The sequence below is a fragment of the Littorina saxatilis genome, linkage group LG11, assembly GCF_037325665.1.
Source record: "Littorina saxatilis isolate snail1 linkage group LG11, US_GU_Lsax_2.0, whole genome shotgun sequence".
In the NCBI taxonomy this organism is placed as follows: domain Eukaryota; kingdom Metazoa; phylum Mollusca; class Gastropoda; order Littorinimorpha; family Littorinidae; genus Littorina; species Littorina saxatilis.
Window position 1 is genome coordinate 1,588,564 of NC_090255.1, and position 15,889 is coordinate 1,604,452.

The 15,889-nt window shown below is 40.7% G+C and overlaps 1 protein-coding gene across 1 annotated transcript in view; it reads left to right on the top strand.

The window, feature by feature from the left end:
- The window catches only part of LOC138979398 (neuroglian-like), a 31,568-nt gene extending 17,542 nt beyond the window's left edge, over positions 1–14,026 (top strand). The window contains exons 11-12 of the mRNA XM_070352112.1: positions 5,293–5,391; positions 13,675–14,026. Coding sequence (XP_070208213.1) covers positions 5,293–5,391; positions 13,675–13,841 — 266 coding nt within the window. The 3' untranslated portion in view covers positions 13,842–14,026. The remainder of the gene's footprint in view (positions 1–5,292; positions 5,392–13,674) is intronic.
- The last annotated feature ends 1,863 nt before the right edge of the window (positions 14,027–15,889 follow it).

The following is a 15,889-nucleotide window of genomic DNA, read 5'->3' on the forward strand; positions in this document are numbered from 1 at the left end:
AACCAGACTGTTTATTTTACATGTAGAACCATCGCGGCTTTGGATTCGTGTTTACTAGGACAACGATTGCAATCATTCAATCTGTAAGACCCAATCAATGTTGATAATTACGGCAACGACTCATAGTCAATTTGCAACTTAACTCTATATTCGCTTATTACACAAGGAAATGTCTCAATACACTTAAAATAAAAGAAAAATTCTAAAACCTCACTGAACCCGCAAAATGTTGGCAGCTAGTACATTCTTAGGTTGGAAGAAAAGCTACGAACAGGTTACGTTTGACGTCACACACAAGTATGACGTAATAACTTACACTTCTGACGTGCTTTGAGGCCCTGGTTTGCATTCTAAAATTTATGTTCCCAATATGGTTTCTTATCAATTATTGTTATATAAACTTTTGCTCTTCCAAAATGATAACAAAAACGATGTTTGTCAGACCAGCAGTTCGTGTCTGTCCGCGGGGAGTATATCGCCATTTGTTACATCTTTATCAATGTCGGCTTTTGACGATAAACATCAAACAGAAAACGAAATGCTCCCTTGCGACCGATAACAAGCTGATCTGACAACAAGCCACTAAACACCGTATATATAAAGAACTAGATGAATCGCGAGACAGAGTATGCAGCGTGGCGGTTCGCCGGCTTAGAGCACGTGTTGAAAATTTTCATCGACCAGTTTGTGCCCGGGGTCCACCTGAGATTTTGTACACGAATTGCAATACTTAGATGTACTACCTGTGCAGAAAAGCGCTGCTTAGATTCGTTTTTGTTGTGTGGCGGAAGTGAAAGAAGTGAAGAAGTAGAGCCGGAAAAAAAGTGTTTAGCTTCGTAATTCGTATCGCGAAACAGAGTATTCACCGCGGTTCACCGCGCCGCGCTTAGAGCACGTGTTGAAAATTGTCATCGACCAGTTTGAATGACTCGCAAGAGAGTACAATGCGGTGGTGGTTGGTAAGCCAAGAAAAGAGCACAGTGTTGAAAGTGATTTGATCTTTTTTAAGACAGACACAGAAACACCGGCAAAGCTCCTGACTATTAATGTTGCAATGAATATTTACGATGGGAGGGGTAGTATTAGTGGCAATATTTTGAAGATGGGAGGGATTTTGTACACAAATTGCAATACTTAGATCTAAACCAACATTTAAAACTCGGCAGGTTTCAAGTAGAAGGGAAGCTACTGCTGCTTCAGTAACCTAACGTTGTTGAATTGCGTAGATTGTTTCCCTTGGCACAGAAGCCGTATCCGCGGTTCACCGCGCCGCGCCGCCCTTAGAGCACGTGTTGAAAATTTTCATCGACCAGTTTGTGTCCGGGGTCCAGCTGAATATGCCCACCAAATTTGAAGCAGATCCATCGAGAACTTTGGCCGTGCATCGCGAACACACACACACAAGCCGTATCTATATATTTTTTTACGACTTGTGTCTGTGTGTGTGTGTGTGTGTGTGTGTGTGTGTGTGTGTGTGTGTGTGTGTGTGTGTGTGTGTGTGTGTGTGTGTGTGTTCGCGATGCACGGCCAAAGTTCTCGATGGATCTGCTTCAAATTTTTTGGGCATATTCAGGTAGACCCCGGACACAACCTGGTCGATGAGAATTGTCAACACGTGCTCTCAGCGCGCAGCGCTAAACCGATTTTGGTTTTTCTATTCATCTTCCCAGATCCATTCCCAGTAACTCTTCCTTATCTTCTCCAGTGTTTTGCGTTTATCTCCCTTCCTTCGTATGGCGTCAATCCATATTCCCGTTACTATTTTTAGAAGGTCACTGTCCACAACGCTTTCATCCCGGCGAAGCCGGATATTCCCGTTACTATTTTTAGAAGGTCACTGTCCACAACGCTTTCATCCCGGCGAAGCCCGGTATTCCTCCACTTCTTCCCGGCGAAGCTGGGTATTCGGCTCTACTTCTTCCCGGCGAAGCCGGGTACCCGGCGGAGCGGGTATTCATTCTAGTCTATATATATACGACTTGTGTGTGTGTGTGTGTGTGTGTGTGTGTGTGTGTGTGTGTGTGTGTGTGTGTGTGTGTGTGTGTGTGTGTGTTCGCGATGTACGGCCAAAGTTCTCGATGGATCTGCTTCAAATTTGGTGGGCATATTCAGGTAGACCCCGGTCACAACCTGGTCGATGAGAATTTTCAACACGTGTTCTCAGCGCGCAGCGCTGAACCGATTTAGGTTTTTCTGATCCATTCCCAGTAACTCTTCCTTATCTTCTCCAGTGTTTTGCGTTTATCTCCCTTCCTTCGTGTGGCGTCAATCCATATTCCCGTTACTATTTTTAGAAGGTCACTGTCCACAACGCTTTTATCCCGGCGAAGCCTCTACCTCGGCTCGACTGCTTCCCGGCGAAGCCGGGTATCATTCGGCTCTACTTCTTTCCGGCGAAGCCGGGTACCCGGCGAAGCGGGTATTCATTCTAGTATAATCATATATAGAAGACTAAACGTTGCGGGGTCTTTTTTAATTAGAAGCTCATTTTAAACCAAAAAACACATATTTTCGGGGGGGGGGGGGGGTGGTGTTTACAAACTGTACTGGTCGCTTCCTATTGACATTTGCTGTGCAGCATAATTGAGCGTTTACTCAATGACGGCAAACACAGCCACATGGCAACATTGGTCAATGCACAGTTTACACTACAAGACCTTCAGTGTACTCGTTTCGTTAAACTTACACATTGTTCTAATTACCAGATCTCATTTTTACAGATTAAACACAAAGAAAAAAGGATTACGAAAAATGATCTCATCTGAATCCTGTCTTATCTACAAGATATGCGTCACTGAATGTGTAATGTTAACGTTTTACTATCATTCATCTGTTAGTTGCCTCCCTTGATTTTCATGTTTACAGTTGGTCAAGTTTTGTCTAAATGTTTTAACATAGACGGGGAATCGAGACGAGGCTCGTGGTGTATGTGTGTGTGTATGTGTGTGTCTGTGTGTGTGTTTGTAGAGCGGTACAGAGAAAACTACTGGACCGATCTTAATGAATTTTTTCCTGAAAGTTCCTGGGAATGATATCCCCAGATTTTTTCCTTTTTTGGATAAATGTCTTGGATGACGTCATGTCCGGCGTTTTGTTCAGGTGGCACTGTCACATCCTAATTTTTCAATGAAATTGATTGAAATTTTGGCCAAGCTATCTTCGACGAAGGCCGGACTTTGGTATTGCATTTCAGCTTGGAGGCTTAAACATTAATTAATGACTTTGGTCATTAAAAATCTGAAAATTGTAATTAAAATTATGTTTTTATAAAACGATCCAAAAACTCTTATTCTTCATTATTTTCTGATTCCAAAAACATATACATATTGTAACAGATGGCCCTATTAGTATTATCCAGAAACTTTAACCTGAACATTTGCGGATCTAACTTTTATACGGAGAAACATGTGATACAGATCTAAAAGTGTTCTTCGTTGACACACGTGAAAGACTGGCAGACTTGTGGACAAATGTCATGATATTAACTGTGTTAGGATGTACTCACCAGAAAACCACTGCACAGTTCGTAGCAGGAAACTTTCGCTGACTAGTTCATGTAGTTTTTATTCGGAATCGTGTTCGTATCGATCGCATTCTTATGAGATGAACACATCATGACAATGGAACGTAATCTTCCCTTCGATGACGCCATTTTAGATGACGTGTTATTCGAGATCTCATCAAAGAAGAACGATAAAAGAATGTTGAGTTACGAAATGTGCATGTAAATATTATTGCATGCATTTTAGAATTGATTCATTATTGATAAGATAATGATTGAGTGAAAGGAAACAGAGATTTAGTTTAGTAAAATAAATTGTTTGTACGTTGTTAGAGGTTACCTAGAGAAACGTAAACAAACACTTTTTGGTCGCTTTGACTTGAGAAGGTGTTACACTTAGATCTCATCGAAGCAGAACGATAGAGGAATGTTGTGTTGTGAAATGTGCATGTAAATATGGTTACGCATTTTAGAATTAATTCATCATTGATAGAATAATGATTGAGTGAAAGTAAAATAGAGATTTAGTTCGGTAAGATAAATAGTTTGAGCGTTGTTAGAAGTTACCTAGAGAAACGTAAACAAACATCTTCGATCGCCTTGACTCTAAGACGATCGAGAGTGTCGGTTCGTTGCTAGAGGTACCGGACGAGAAGAACAATAAGCAGAATCAAGGTATGTTGTGTATGTTGTTAGGACATGTATTGGGGTAACGTAGACAGACAAGGGAGATCGTTATGGACGATCGAAACGTTAGCGGTAGCTAGCGGTAACAGGTAAACAAACAAGGAAGGGGATAAATAGAGAAGGGAAAGGAGAAATCGGGGAATGTGTTTTTAGACTTTTTAGACTGTTCTACGCTACGAAGACGGTGCTTCTTCGAGACGGGACTATTGAGATATAATAGGTTCTAAGCTACACGACGGGGTATTGATCTACAGGAGGAAATGGGGAAAAGAGAAATTAGGACCAGTCTACAGGAGAAATCTGGGTCTACGGGAGAAATCAGGGAAAAGAGAAATCGGGGATAGTCTACAGGAGAGATCAGTCTACGAAAGAAATCAGAGTCATTCCACTCTATGTCTTCTGGGATCGAGGTCATTTAACGGAGAGAAGATAGTCCAGAGCGGAGTTATTGTTTATCATTCTTATTTTACATGTGAATGAATGATACACTGAGAATGAGATACGATACGAATTTATTAACATATTAAATCTGAATCTTGAAACCCGGAATAATTTGTGTCTGTTTTATTCTTCGTCTTCATTTTCACACACAACAACAATCAACAAGAGCAAACAGCATTCGTTACAATATGTTATATTCGGATTAAAAACAAGTTTTAAAAATTAAAAATATGAAAATTATGATTAAAATTTAATTTCCGAAGTCGATTTCAAAACAATTTCATCTTATTCCTTTTCGGTTACTGATTCCAAAAACATATAGATATGATATGTTTGGATTAAAAACAAGCTCAGAACGTTAAAAAGAATAGAGATACAGAAAAGCGTGCTATCCTGCTCAGTGGAACCCCTACCGCGCTATTCTGGATTTTCAATGTTACTGCTTAGCCACGAATAGTGGACTGCCGATGCTGCGAGTATACGGTCTCACTGAAAACATGCAGTGCGTTCAGTTTCATTCTGTGAGTTCGACAGCTTGACTGAATGTTGTATTATCGCCTTACGCGACTTGTTTTACATTTTTAATGCTGATTTGATTTGATTTGATCTTTCCCATTAAAATGTTGCAAGATCAATTTGTGTGTGTCATTGTTTCCCCCCAGAAAATGCCGGGCCAGACGTTGTTGTGATTGCCGTGCTTGGTGCTGTGGGAGGGATCCTAATTCTTGTCATGCTGCTGGTAGTTCTCTACAAGATGAAAGGTATAGTGCATTGACATCTATGTGAACAGTAGTATTTTAGATACAAGGAAGTAAACTAAACATATACTACCACTGCAAGAGAAGCTTATGAATATATTATGTACGCTTTTTGTTTTGATTTCAGCAGTCAGAAGAGTCTGTAATGTTTGACAGGAGTACATTAATTAGAAGTGGTTAACGATCATTAGGCCAAAAAGACAAATATGTCTGTTTCAGGTAACCCGACCGACCCTATTTTTAAGCGCTGACCCTAAAGTTTTTTTTCGCTTTTCGCACACACACACACACACACACACACACACAAAAAATATATGAAGTCAAATATACTTTATTTAGTTTCAATATATCTAGGTCAAAAACATGTGCTAAAATAATAATTGTAAGTAAACTAAGGAAGCGTTAAAAAAAACAAAAAAACCGTAAAAAGACGTTAACAAAACGTAAGAAAAAAACACGAAAAAAACCCCGACCGAAAGACCTTTTTTTTCGGCGATGTTACCGGAAACAGACATATTTTTCTTTTTGGCCTTACCTGCAATCGACGCGCGGTGAAACAAGCGCCAATAAGGCTTTTCCGAAACGCCGAAGTTACTAAAAAATAGAATGGGTAATTCTGGAAAATCGTTCACTGGACGTAATCTATAATTAACGTTTTTTTTTTTTTTTTTTTTTTTTTTTTTTTTTCTTTCTTTTTTTTTTTTTTCTCTCTCACTGTCTCCTCTCGTTCTATCTTCTCTCTCTCCACCTTTTTTTTTTTATTTTTTTTTATACATTTTGTCCTATATTTTCTTCCGTCATCATTTCTCCTTTTGTTACCTCGGCCTAACGTTTCTTTATTTCAATTTCACAGATAGCAACATATATGCGAGTCACAAGTCAATTATTTTTCTTAAACTTAACTCTTTTTCAAAAATACATCCGATCTCTAAAGGGGTACCGTATCTATAAATACCTATGCACATTTTTGCAATCAAGATCAGCAAATTGACATAGTCTGCTTCAGCGGATGAAATAGAATTCCTTTTAACTAGGCCAAATAGGGCATCCCGCACATCAACATGAATTCTTTTTGAACAAGCGGTGAAGAAGGCTTCTTCAACAAGATTCCACACTTTGCTTATTTTTATACAATAATAAAAGAAATGTTCGATATAATCTGTCTCTTCTGTACAATGTGTACAACTAATACTCTCAGCAATTCCCATTTTATACAATATAATGTTCGTTGGATAAATGTTATGAGTTATTTTCCAGTGTAGCAGTCTCAATCTTACTTCTTTTGATGCGTTGCTTGCTATCTGCCAAATGTCCTTGTTTATTTCAATTCCCATCTTTCTTTTCCAGAAACTGACTGCAATAGTGTCAGTTTGATAAGCGTCCACCATTAATTTACGAAACTGCCTGGGTTTAAATGTACTTATTTTCTGATAATCCATTACCTTCATAGCTTGTATTCCATTATCATTCATCTTCAAAAAAAGGGATGCTATTGCTGTGCGAATTGCCCCATATTCAAATAGTCTTGTTGGTTTATGCCCAACTCTTTCACAAATCCTGTGAAATGGTAAAAACATATTATTCTCGTATAAATCCTTCACATAGCATATATCAGATGTAACCCAATCACGTAGAAACATTGTCTTGCCACGATAAGCAATTAGAGAGTTATTCCATAGGCATAAATTCTCCAGCTGGGTCATTTTTTTCACGCATGGTAATATCTTTTCATGGTTGTCAAGCCAACATTCTAAAACGCTTTTCCAGAACTTGTTTGTAATCAACCCCAACCCTTTAAATAAGGCTGGTTTGACGTTTGCTTGAAAGCAGCATAGATTTTTTCCGAGTTTGGAGAACATACTGAGTGGAATACTTTTCCAAGCTTCTTCGTTTGGTTGCAGTAATTTCGAAAACCATCCAAGTACAAAGGATTTTTGAAAATCACCCAAATCAATCATATTTAGGCCACCTTTACTTGTTTCCTGGCACATAACTTTTCGTTTTACCTTTTCATAGGCTTTTGTGTTTGAAAATCTTTTTTTCCAAATGAATCTGAAAAACATTGAGTTCAGTTTACATATGATCTTTTCGGGTATAATCAAAGCTTGCAAAGCATGTGTTAATTGAGGGATCAAAAGTTATTTTACAAGGCAAATCTTTCCCATTATACTGCAGTTTCTCTTAGACCACTTAATCATTGTGCTCTGAATATGATTAATTTTTTCCGTCCAGTTTTCTTCGATTTCCGAGGCTTCTAAATTATTACTAAAATATATACCAAGAATTTTGACTTTTGATTTCCATCTGAAGCCACATGGCTGCTCCTCAGAGTACTTCTGTGAACCCAACCACATGGCCTCCGATTTCAATCTGTTCACAGCCAGTCCTGAGAACTTGGAGAAATATGACACCAATGTCAGAGCATTTTGCACATCATCAGTGCCTTTCAGAAAAAGCGTAATATCATCAGCGTACAAGATCATTTTCAATAGTCTTTCTTGATTAGTACTATTGGCTGATGGCAAGAATACCCCTTTAACTGACTGATCTGCCCTCATCTTGACTGCCAGCAGCTCTAAGGCGAGCACGAAGGCCATTGGTGAGAATGAGCAGCCTTGTCGAATTCCAGCGTTCATTTCTATAGGCTCTGACAACCACCCCATATAATTTACACAACTTACTGTTTCGTTCATGAGCGTAGTGACCCATCTAACAAAAGTGTTACCAAAATTGAAGCGTTTAAAGGCATACATTATGTATTCTTTTGATATTGTGTCGAAAGCAGCTTTGTAGTCTAGAGCTAGGAGTAGCCCTGGTTTGTTCGTTTGTTTGAGATGTGTAATTATATCATCAATCATTCTAACTGCTGTGCTACTATTTCTGCCTTTCATAAAACCAAACTGATTTTCATGAATTATTGTTCCAAGCACACTTTTTAGGCGTACTGCTAGACACTTTGCCAGTAACTTATAATCTGAGTTTAGTAAAGATATTGGTCGCCAGTTATTCAGATCATCCCTTGACAGTTGCTTCCCTTTGTGTATTAATGTTATAACTGCTCTCTTTTGGGTCGGAGACATTTGACCATTATCAAAAGCGGCGTTCAAGGAACATATAACCATTGTCTTTATCTGACACCAGAAAAATTTCATAAAACCAGTTGTTAGACCATCTCCGCCTGGTGCTGAGCCATTTTTCATTATTTTTAAAGCCTTTGTGATTTCATCTTCAGTTAAAATGCCCTCAATGCTATTTTTATGTTCTTCGGTCAATTGTGGAACTTCTACGTCTTGTAAAAACATTTCAACATATTGTTCATCAAAGTTAATTCTTTTTTGTATCTATTTGAATAAAAACGAGTTTGCTCTTTTACAATATCTTGTCTTTTTTTCAATACTTGTCCCTCCTCATTAGTTAGTCTATCCATTACTTTACTATTTGCTCGAGCCTTTTCTAGGTTGAGAAAATATTTAGTGTTTTTTTCCCCGTCTTCAATAAATTTTACACGTGCCCGTGCATGGGCACCTTTTGCTTCTCTAATCGCATACAATTCCATTTCTGTTTTATACTTCTCCCGTTGATCAACTAATTCTTTGTCTGTCGGGTTAAGAGCCAAATTCTTCTCTATCTCATCTAATTCAGACTGTAACTCTGCTTTCCTTCTGTTTGATAATTTGTTCTTAGTTTTACAGTATGCCATGCACCATTCCCTTATTTTAATTTTGCAGAGTTCCCATTTTAGTTGATCATCTATTTCGGTGTTTTCATTAGCATAGTCTGTTAATAGTTTATTCATTGAGTCTACAAAAGTTTTATCGTGTAACAAACTGTCATTAAATTTCCAATATGAGGGTCCCCTCTTGATTTGAGACATGTTATAGGAGAGGGAAACGAGTCTGTGGTCAGATTGTGCAACCGAGTGAATTTCACATTCTGTTACCCTATTTAATACTGATTCTGTGGCAAAAATATAATCCAGTCTGCGGGCGATAAAAGGATTTTTCCTTGACCATGTATATTCTTTTTCTCCATGGTGAAATAATCGCCACACGTCTATTAACTCATTCTGAGCCATACAATCACGGAATGTGTCAATATCTTTTTCGTTGTGATTTTCACCACTAATAATATCTGAATCATTGTCCATCACACAATTAAAATCCCCACACACCACACTATAGACATTTTCCGGTTTACTGACCTGGTTTCTTAGCTGTTCAAAAAAGCGCTGTTTGTTCTTATGTACTGCTGGTGCATATACGTTCCAAATATACATATCGTTATCATTAAACACAACGTGAATACCAATAATCCTTTGGCTTTTGTAAATACACTGAATTTCGCCTGCAAAGCCCTTCTTTATGAGTATCATCTGTCCCATAATTAACGTGTTGATTAATTCGATTTCTAATGCATCACTCAAAACATTTGGAATGAAGAACAAGAGCGTAATTAACCATTCAGTCAAGCACAGAAGCCAGACACAATAGCGATGACGGCCCAGGACTGACACACGTCCGATCAGCTTACACACACACACACACGCACGCACGCACGCACGCTCGCACACGCACGCACGCAGGCACACACACACACATACACACACGCACATACACACGCACGCACACACACATACACACACACGCACGCACGCACTGACGCACGCACGCGCACACACACACACACACACACATTTCAACACACACACATACATTCCAACACACACACACACACACACACATACATTCCAACACACACACACACACACACACACACACACACACACACACACACACATACATTCCAACACACACACACACACATTCCAACACACTCACACACACACACACACATTCCAACACACACACACACACACACACACATTCCTACACACACACACACACACAGACATTCCAACACACACACACACACACAGACATTCCAACACACACACACACACACACACACACACACACACACACACACACATTCCAACACACACACACACATTCCAACACACACACACACGCACATTCCAACACACACACACACACACACACACATTCCAACACACACACATTCCAACACACACACATTCCAACACACACACACACAGACATTCCAAAACACACACACACACACACACATTCCAACACACACACACACACACACACACACACATTCCAGCACACACACACACATATTCCAACACACACACACACACACACGCACATACATTCCAACGCACACACACCACACATTCCGACACACACACACCCACACACACACACATTCCAACACACACACACACACACACACACACACACACACACACACAGACATTCCAAAACACACACACACACACACATTCCAACACACACACACACGCACATTCCAACACACACACACACACACACACATTCCAACACACACACACACATTCCAACACACATACACACATTCCAACACACACACACACACACACACACACATTCCAACACACACACACACACATTCCAACACACACACACATTCCAACACACACACACACACACACACACACTCCAACACACACACACACATTCCAACACACACACACACACATTCCAACACACACACACACACAAACACACACACACACACACACGCACACATTCCAACACACACAAACACACACACACACACACACACACACATTCCAACACACACACACACACACACATTCCAACACACACACACACACACACACACACACATACACACACACACACATTCCAACACACACACATTCCAACACACACACACGTACACATTCCAACACACACACACACACATTCCAACACACACACACACACACACACATTCCAGCACACACACACATACACACACACATACACACATATTCCAACACACACACACACATTCCAACACACACACACACATTCCAACACACACACACATTCCAACACACACACCCACACACACACACACATTCCAACACACACACACACACATTCCAACACACACAAACACACACGCATTCCAACACACACATACACACATTCCAACACACACACACACACACACACACACACACACACACACACACACACACACATTCCAACACACACAAACACACACACATTCCAACACAGACACACACATTCCAACACACACACACATTCCAACACAGACACACACATTCCAACACACACACACACACATTTGAACACACACACACACACACACACACACACACATCCCAACACACACACACACATTCCAACACACACACACACACATTCCAACACACACATACATTCCAACACACACACACACACACACACACATTCCAACACCGGCACGGTTGGCCTAGTGGTAAGGCGTCCGCCCCGTGATCGGGAGGTCGTGGGTTCGAACCCCGGCCGGGTCATACCTAAGACTTTAAAATTGGCAATCTAGTGGCTGTTCCGCCTGGCGTCTGGCATTAATTGGCAATCTAGTGGCTGTTCCGCCTGGCGTCTGGCATTATGGGGTTAGTGCTAGGACTGGTTGGTCCGGTGTCAGAATAATGTGACTGGGTGAGACATGAAGCCTGTGCTGCGACTTCTGTCTTGTGTGTGGCGCACGTTATATGTCAAAGCAGCACCGCCCTGATATGGCCCTTCGTGGTCAGCTGGGCGTTAAGCAAACAAACAAACAAACAAACGCATTCCCACACACACACACATTCCAACACACACACACACACACACACACATATATTCCAACACACACACACACACATTCCAACACACACACACACACACACACATTCCAACACACACACACACACACACACACACACACACACACACACACACACACACACACACACACACATTCCAACACAGACACACACATTCCAACACACACAGATTCCAACACACACACACACACACACACACACATTCCAACACACACACACACACACACACACACACACACACACACACACACACACACAACCACCACCACCCCAACCTCCCTCATATCGATTTCCAATCTATTATAAAAACTTGACTAAATGTTAAACAAACAAAAACTCCATTCTAGTCTTCTCGAAGGAAATCGTCAAAATCTCAAAAACCGTTTGGTATTCTGGGTGGGGAAATACTTTTATAAAATTACACCAGCGTCTTTCAGCGATTGTTTCAAGCATTTCGGAGCTGGAATGCTAACATGATGTCGGTCACACTTAAAGTTAATGGTATTTGAGTTGGCTTTTGAATTTGATACGAATTGAACGGGAGCATACGGTCAGTTATCTATTTAATTTACCTCGAACAGTGAGCTGGACAGAACGTGCAGTACACAAATACGAAGGGAGAGTCTCGGAAACCGACGAGTCCAGTACTGCTCCTACTATGCTCGCGGACTCGCATGCAAAATGCTGAGTCAAAATTGATCTTATCACCTTTTTGGCTCCACGTAAGTGTAGCCTATGCGATGATAAACTTTGTCTGTCTGTGCGTGCGTATGTGTGTATGTCTGTGGTAGAAACTTTAACATTTCCGAGTCTATGGATTACGTCAGTCTCGGTCAAAAGTGTTCGACGTGTGTGATAGAAACTATTTGAAGACGTCACATTATGACGTAAGAGGGTTAGACGTCACGCAAAGGAATTACTGAAAGTCTCGGTCATTGTTATTGTGAGCGGGCCGAGACTTCTTGGCAGATCCAGGGTCTCGCTTTCTTGCATAGTTTCACCTATGCTTACTCTGTGTGTGTGTGTGTGTGTGTGTGTGTGTGTGTGTGTGTGTGTGTGTGTGTGTGTGTGTGTGTGTGTGTGTGTGTGTGTGTGTGTGTGTGTGTGTGTGTGTGTATGTGTGACGGAGTGATTGAGTTTGTGTTACTGTTTGTCGATTTCTTACGTGAGCCTTGAAGGCTTCGCCTCTTGTAAGACAGTGTGCCCGGATTGCTTAGAGCGCCCGATCGGAAAGGTGGCGGTCACGGGTTCGATTCTCGCAGCAGGCATGAGCTTTTTACAACTTTGTTTTTAATTATTCAACTTTTTTTTCTTCTCAAATCTTAATTTTTGTATTTCATTATTTTGTTTCCATTCCAAAGGTTGAGTGATGAATTACTTCGAATAATCAAAGGGTTGTATACTTATTGAGTACTAAATGTTCAGGGTTGATCGTTTAGTTTCAGGCCGACGGATTGACCTAATGCTTTGATATTGCTTCATGCGACTTGTTTGTGCATAACTTGCATTTGTCTGCATGTTTGTTTTGGGATTTTCAGGTAGAGCAATGCGTTTTCATCCGCCTGAGGGAACAGTAGTATACGGTGTACCGCCAGATGCGTCGGCAGTACAGGAAGACCAGGCATCTTCAGATAACGAAAGCAATCACTATTATTCTGAAATCCCCGGCATAGCAGTCAGAGGTACATACGGTTTAAATATCTAATTATTGGCCCCATGTTGGATTTCAGTTGTTCTATTTCTAGGTGTGGGTATGTGGTGGTTGTAACTTGTATTTGTAGTTAATGAATTCTAATTATGCAGGTTATTCAATACTTCACATACACCACACTCGCATATTTATACACAATATCTACATTTCAAAATATTCAAGCAATGAACAATGAATAATTACACATGACCTCACACACAAGAAGACGGAGCACTCAAACTCGCAGTATCCTCAAACACATAACAGTCTCGATGATGATGTTCGAATGTTTCTTGAAGTGTTATTTAGTATCCATATAATTTAAACACTTGTTTTACTGTGCCTGTGGCTGGTGGGTAGACAGACCTACCACCAGTCAGAACCCCTCTGTCAAGAAGCGTGCGTTATTTCCTGCATGCTTTTTATGGTGCATTTTTGTGTGAGCTGATGTCAGGTATTTGACTTATTCAGAAAACAGATTAAGTTTGCATGACATAGTGTCGATACAGTGGAACCTACATCACAGACATCCCCCAAAATCAAAATCGCAAAATCAAGGTTCCCACGTTAAATTGACAAAAAAACAGAACTGCTAAAACGAAACATGTTTAGCATGTCCTTAGACAGAAAAATCAAATCTGCATCCAAATCAGTCAGTTTTGTTCACATATCTTGTCTAACATGGACGCTATGGCATGCTGAGCTGTGTAGGTGTCAATCCTCTCATCAGACATAAAAGGCAGTTTTTGAAGCCGTTTTAGCGGGTAATGAGACAACAAATGGTGTTAACTTGTCTTGAACAGACAAACAAAAGACAGACTCGAGGCTTCTAGTTCCGACATCTTTACTCTCGAAGACGACAAGGGAAACCACTCATGATAGAGGAGGAGCTAGCTGCAGCGTAGCCTCCCATGTGTATATGCAAAACACAAGTCTAAAACCTGGATACGGAAATGGACCTCAGTCCATCAACATATCCCCTTCACTTTCAACAAGTTACTTTGGTAACGAAACAAAATACAATGAAGAATAAAAACAATGCAAATTAAAAACTCAATCACTGAATCAGCATGCCCTTGCTGAAGACCTACTGTACTTTTACCAACGTAGCAAGATTCAAACTTGTAAATAACAATACGTAAACAAACGTCTGGCAAAACGCAATGCTCAAAATAAAATTAGAACTGTTTGCATACTTATGCAAATTCACCTCACTATCCCCCTTTCTCATGGTCAATACAGTATGTTGATTTTGCAAAGTAAACCATTAATATTTACTGATTGTGAGATAAAAACTACAACGAACGGACCAACAAAACCCAAAACAAAACAAAAGGAAAACAGAAGATTAAATAATCATGAACAAAATTAAAAACTTCCATCTAACAGTTTTCTTCCTACACACAGATCCCTCTGATTTGTCCCAGTGTTTATGTCACTCCTTTGTTTTCAATTGTTCTCAATATTACTGTCTTGTGCACTTGCAACACAGAATTGTTCTCTTAGGTTGTGTCATAGTCAATCATCCAAGATGGTTTCTTACGGGCTCGCTGAGGACGCACTGGTATGGTTGACACTTCTGTAGGAACGTCGACAGGTCTCAGATCCTGGGTAGGTTGTAGTGCTGTTTCTGTGTTGTCAGGGACAGCTACCACTTGGTGTCCTTCATCATTCTGTTGCATTTCAGTTATAGGCTCCGGCTTAATCTTCGTAGGGCGAATGTGTGCTCTGTTTCTCCTGTAAATTGCTCCATTTCGACCCTCAACAATGTAAGATCGATTCGAATGCTCACGTTGCACCGTCCCTTTCTGCCATCTTTGTCCTTCACGATGCTTGTAGTAGACTGGTTGTCCATTTGAGAGCGGGGTCAAATCCTTGGCAGCTCTATCGTAGCTCTGCTTTACTGACCGACGCCTCCTCTGTCGCTTCTGCCTCGCCTTCCGTGTCTGCGTCTTGCTTACTGGCTTGTTCGTAGCTGCCGGCAGTCTCGACCTTGTCAGCCGCCCAAACATCAGTTGAGTAGGGCTCAGCTCTGTGTCCTGCTGTGGGGTGTTGCGCAGCTC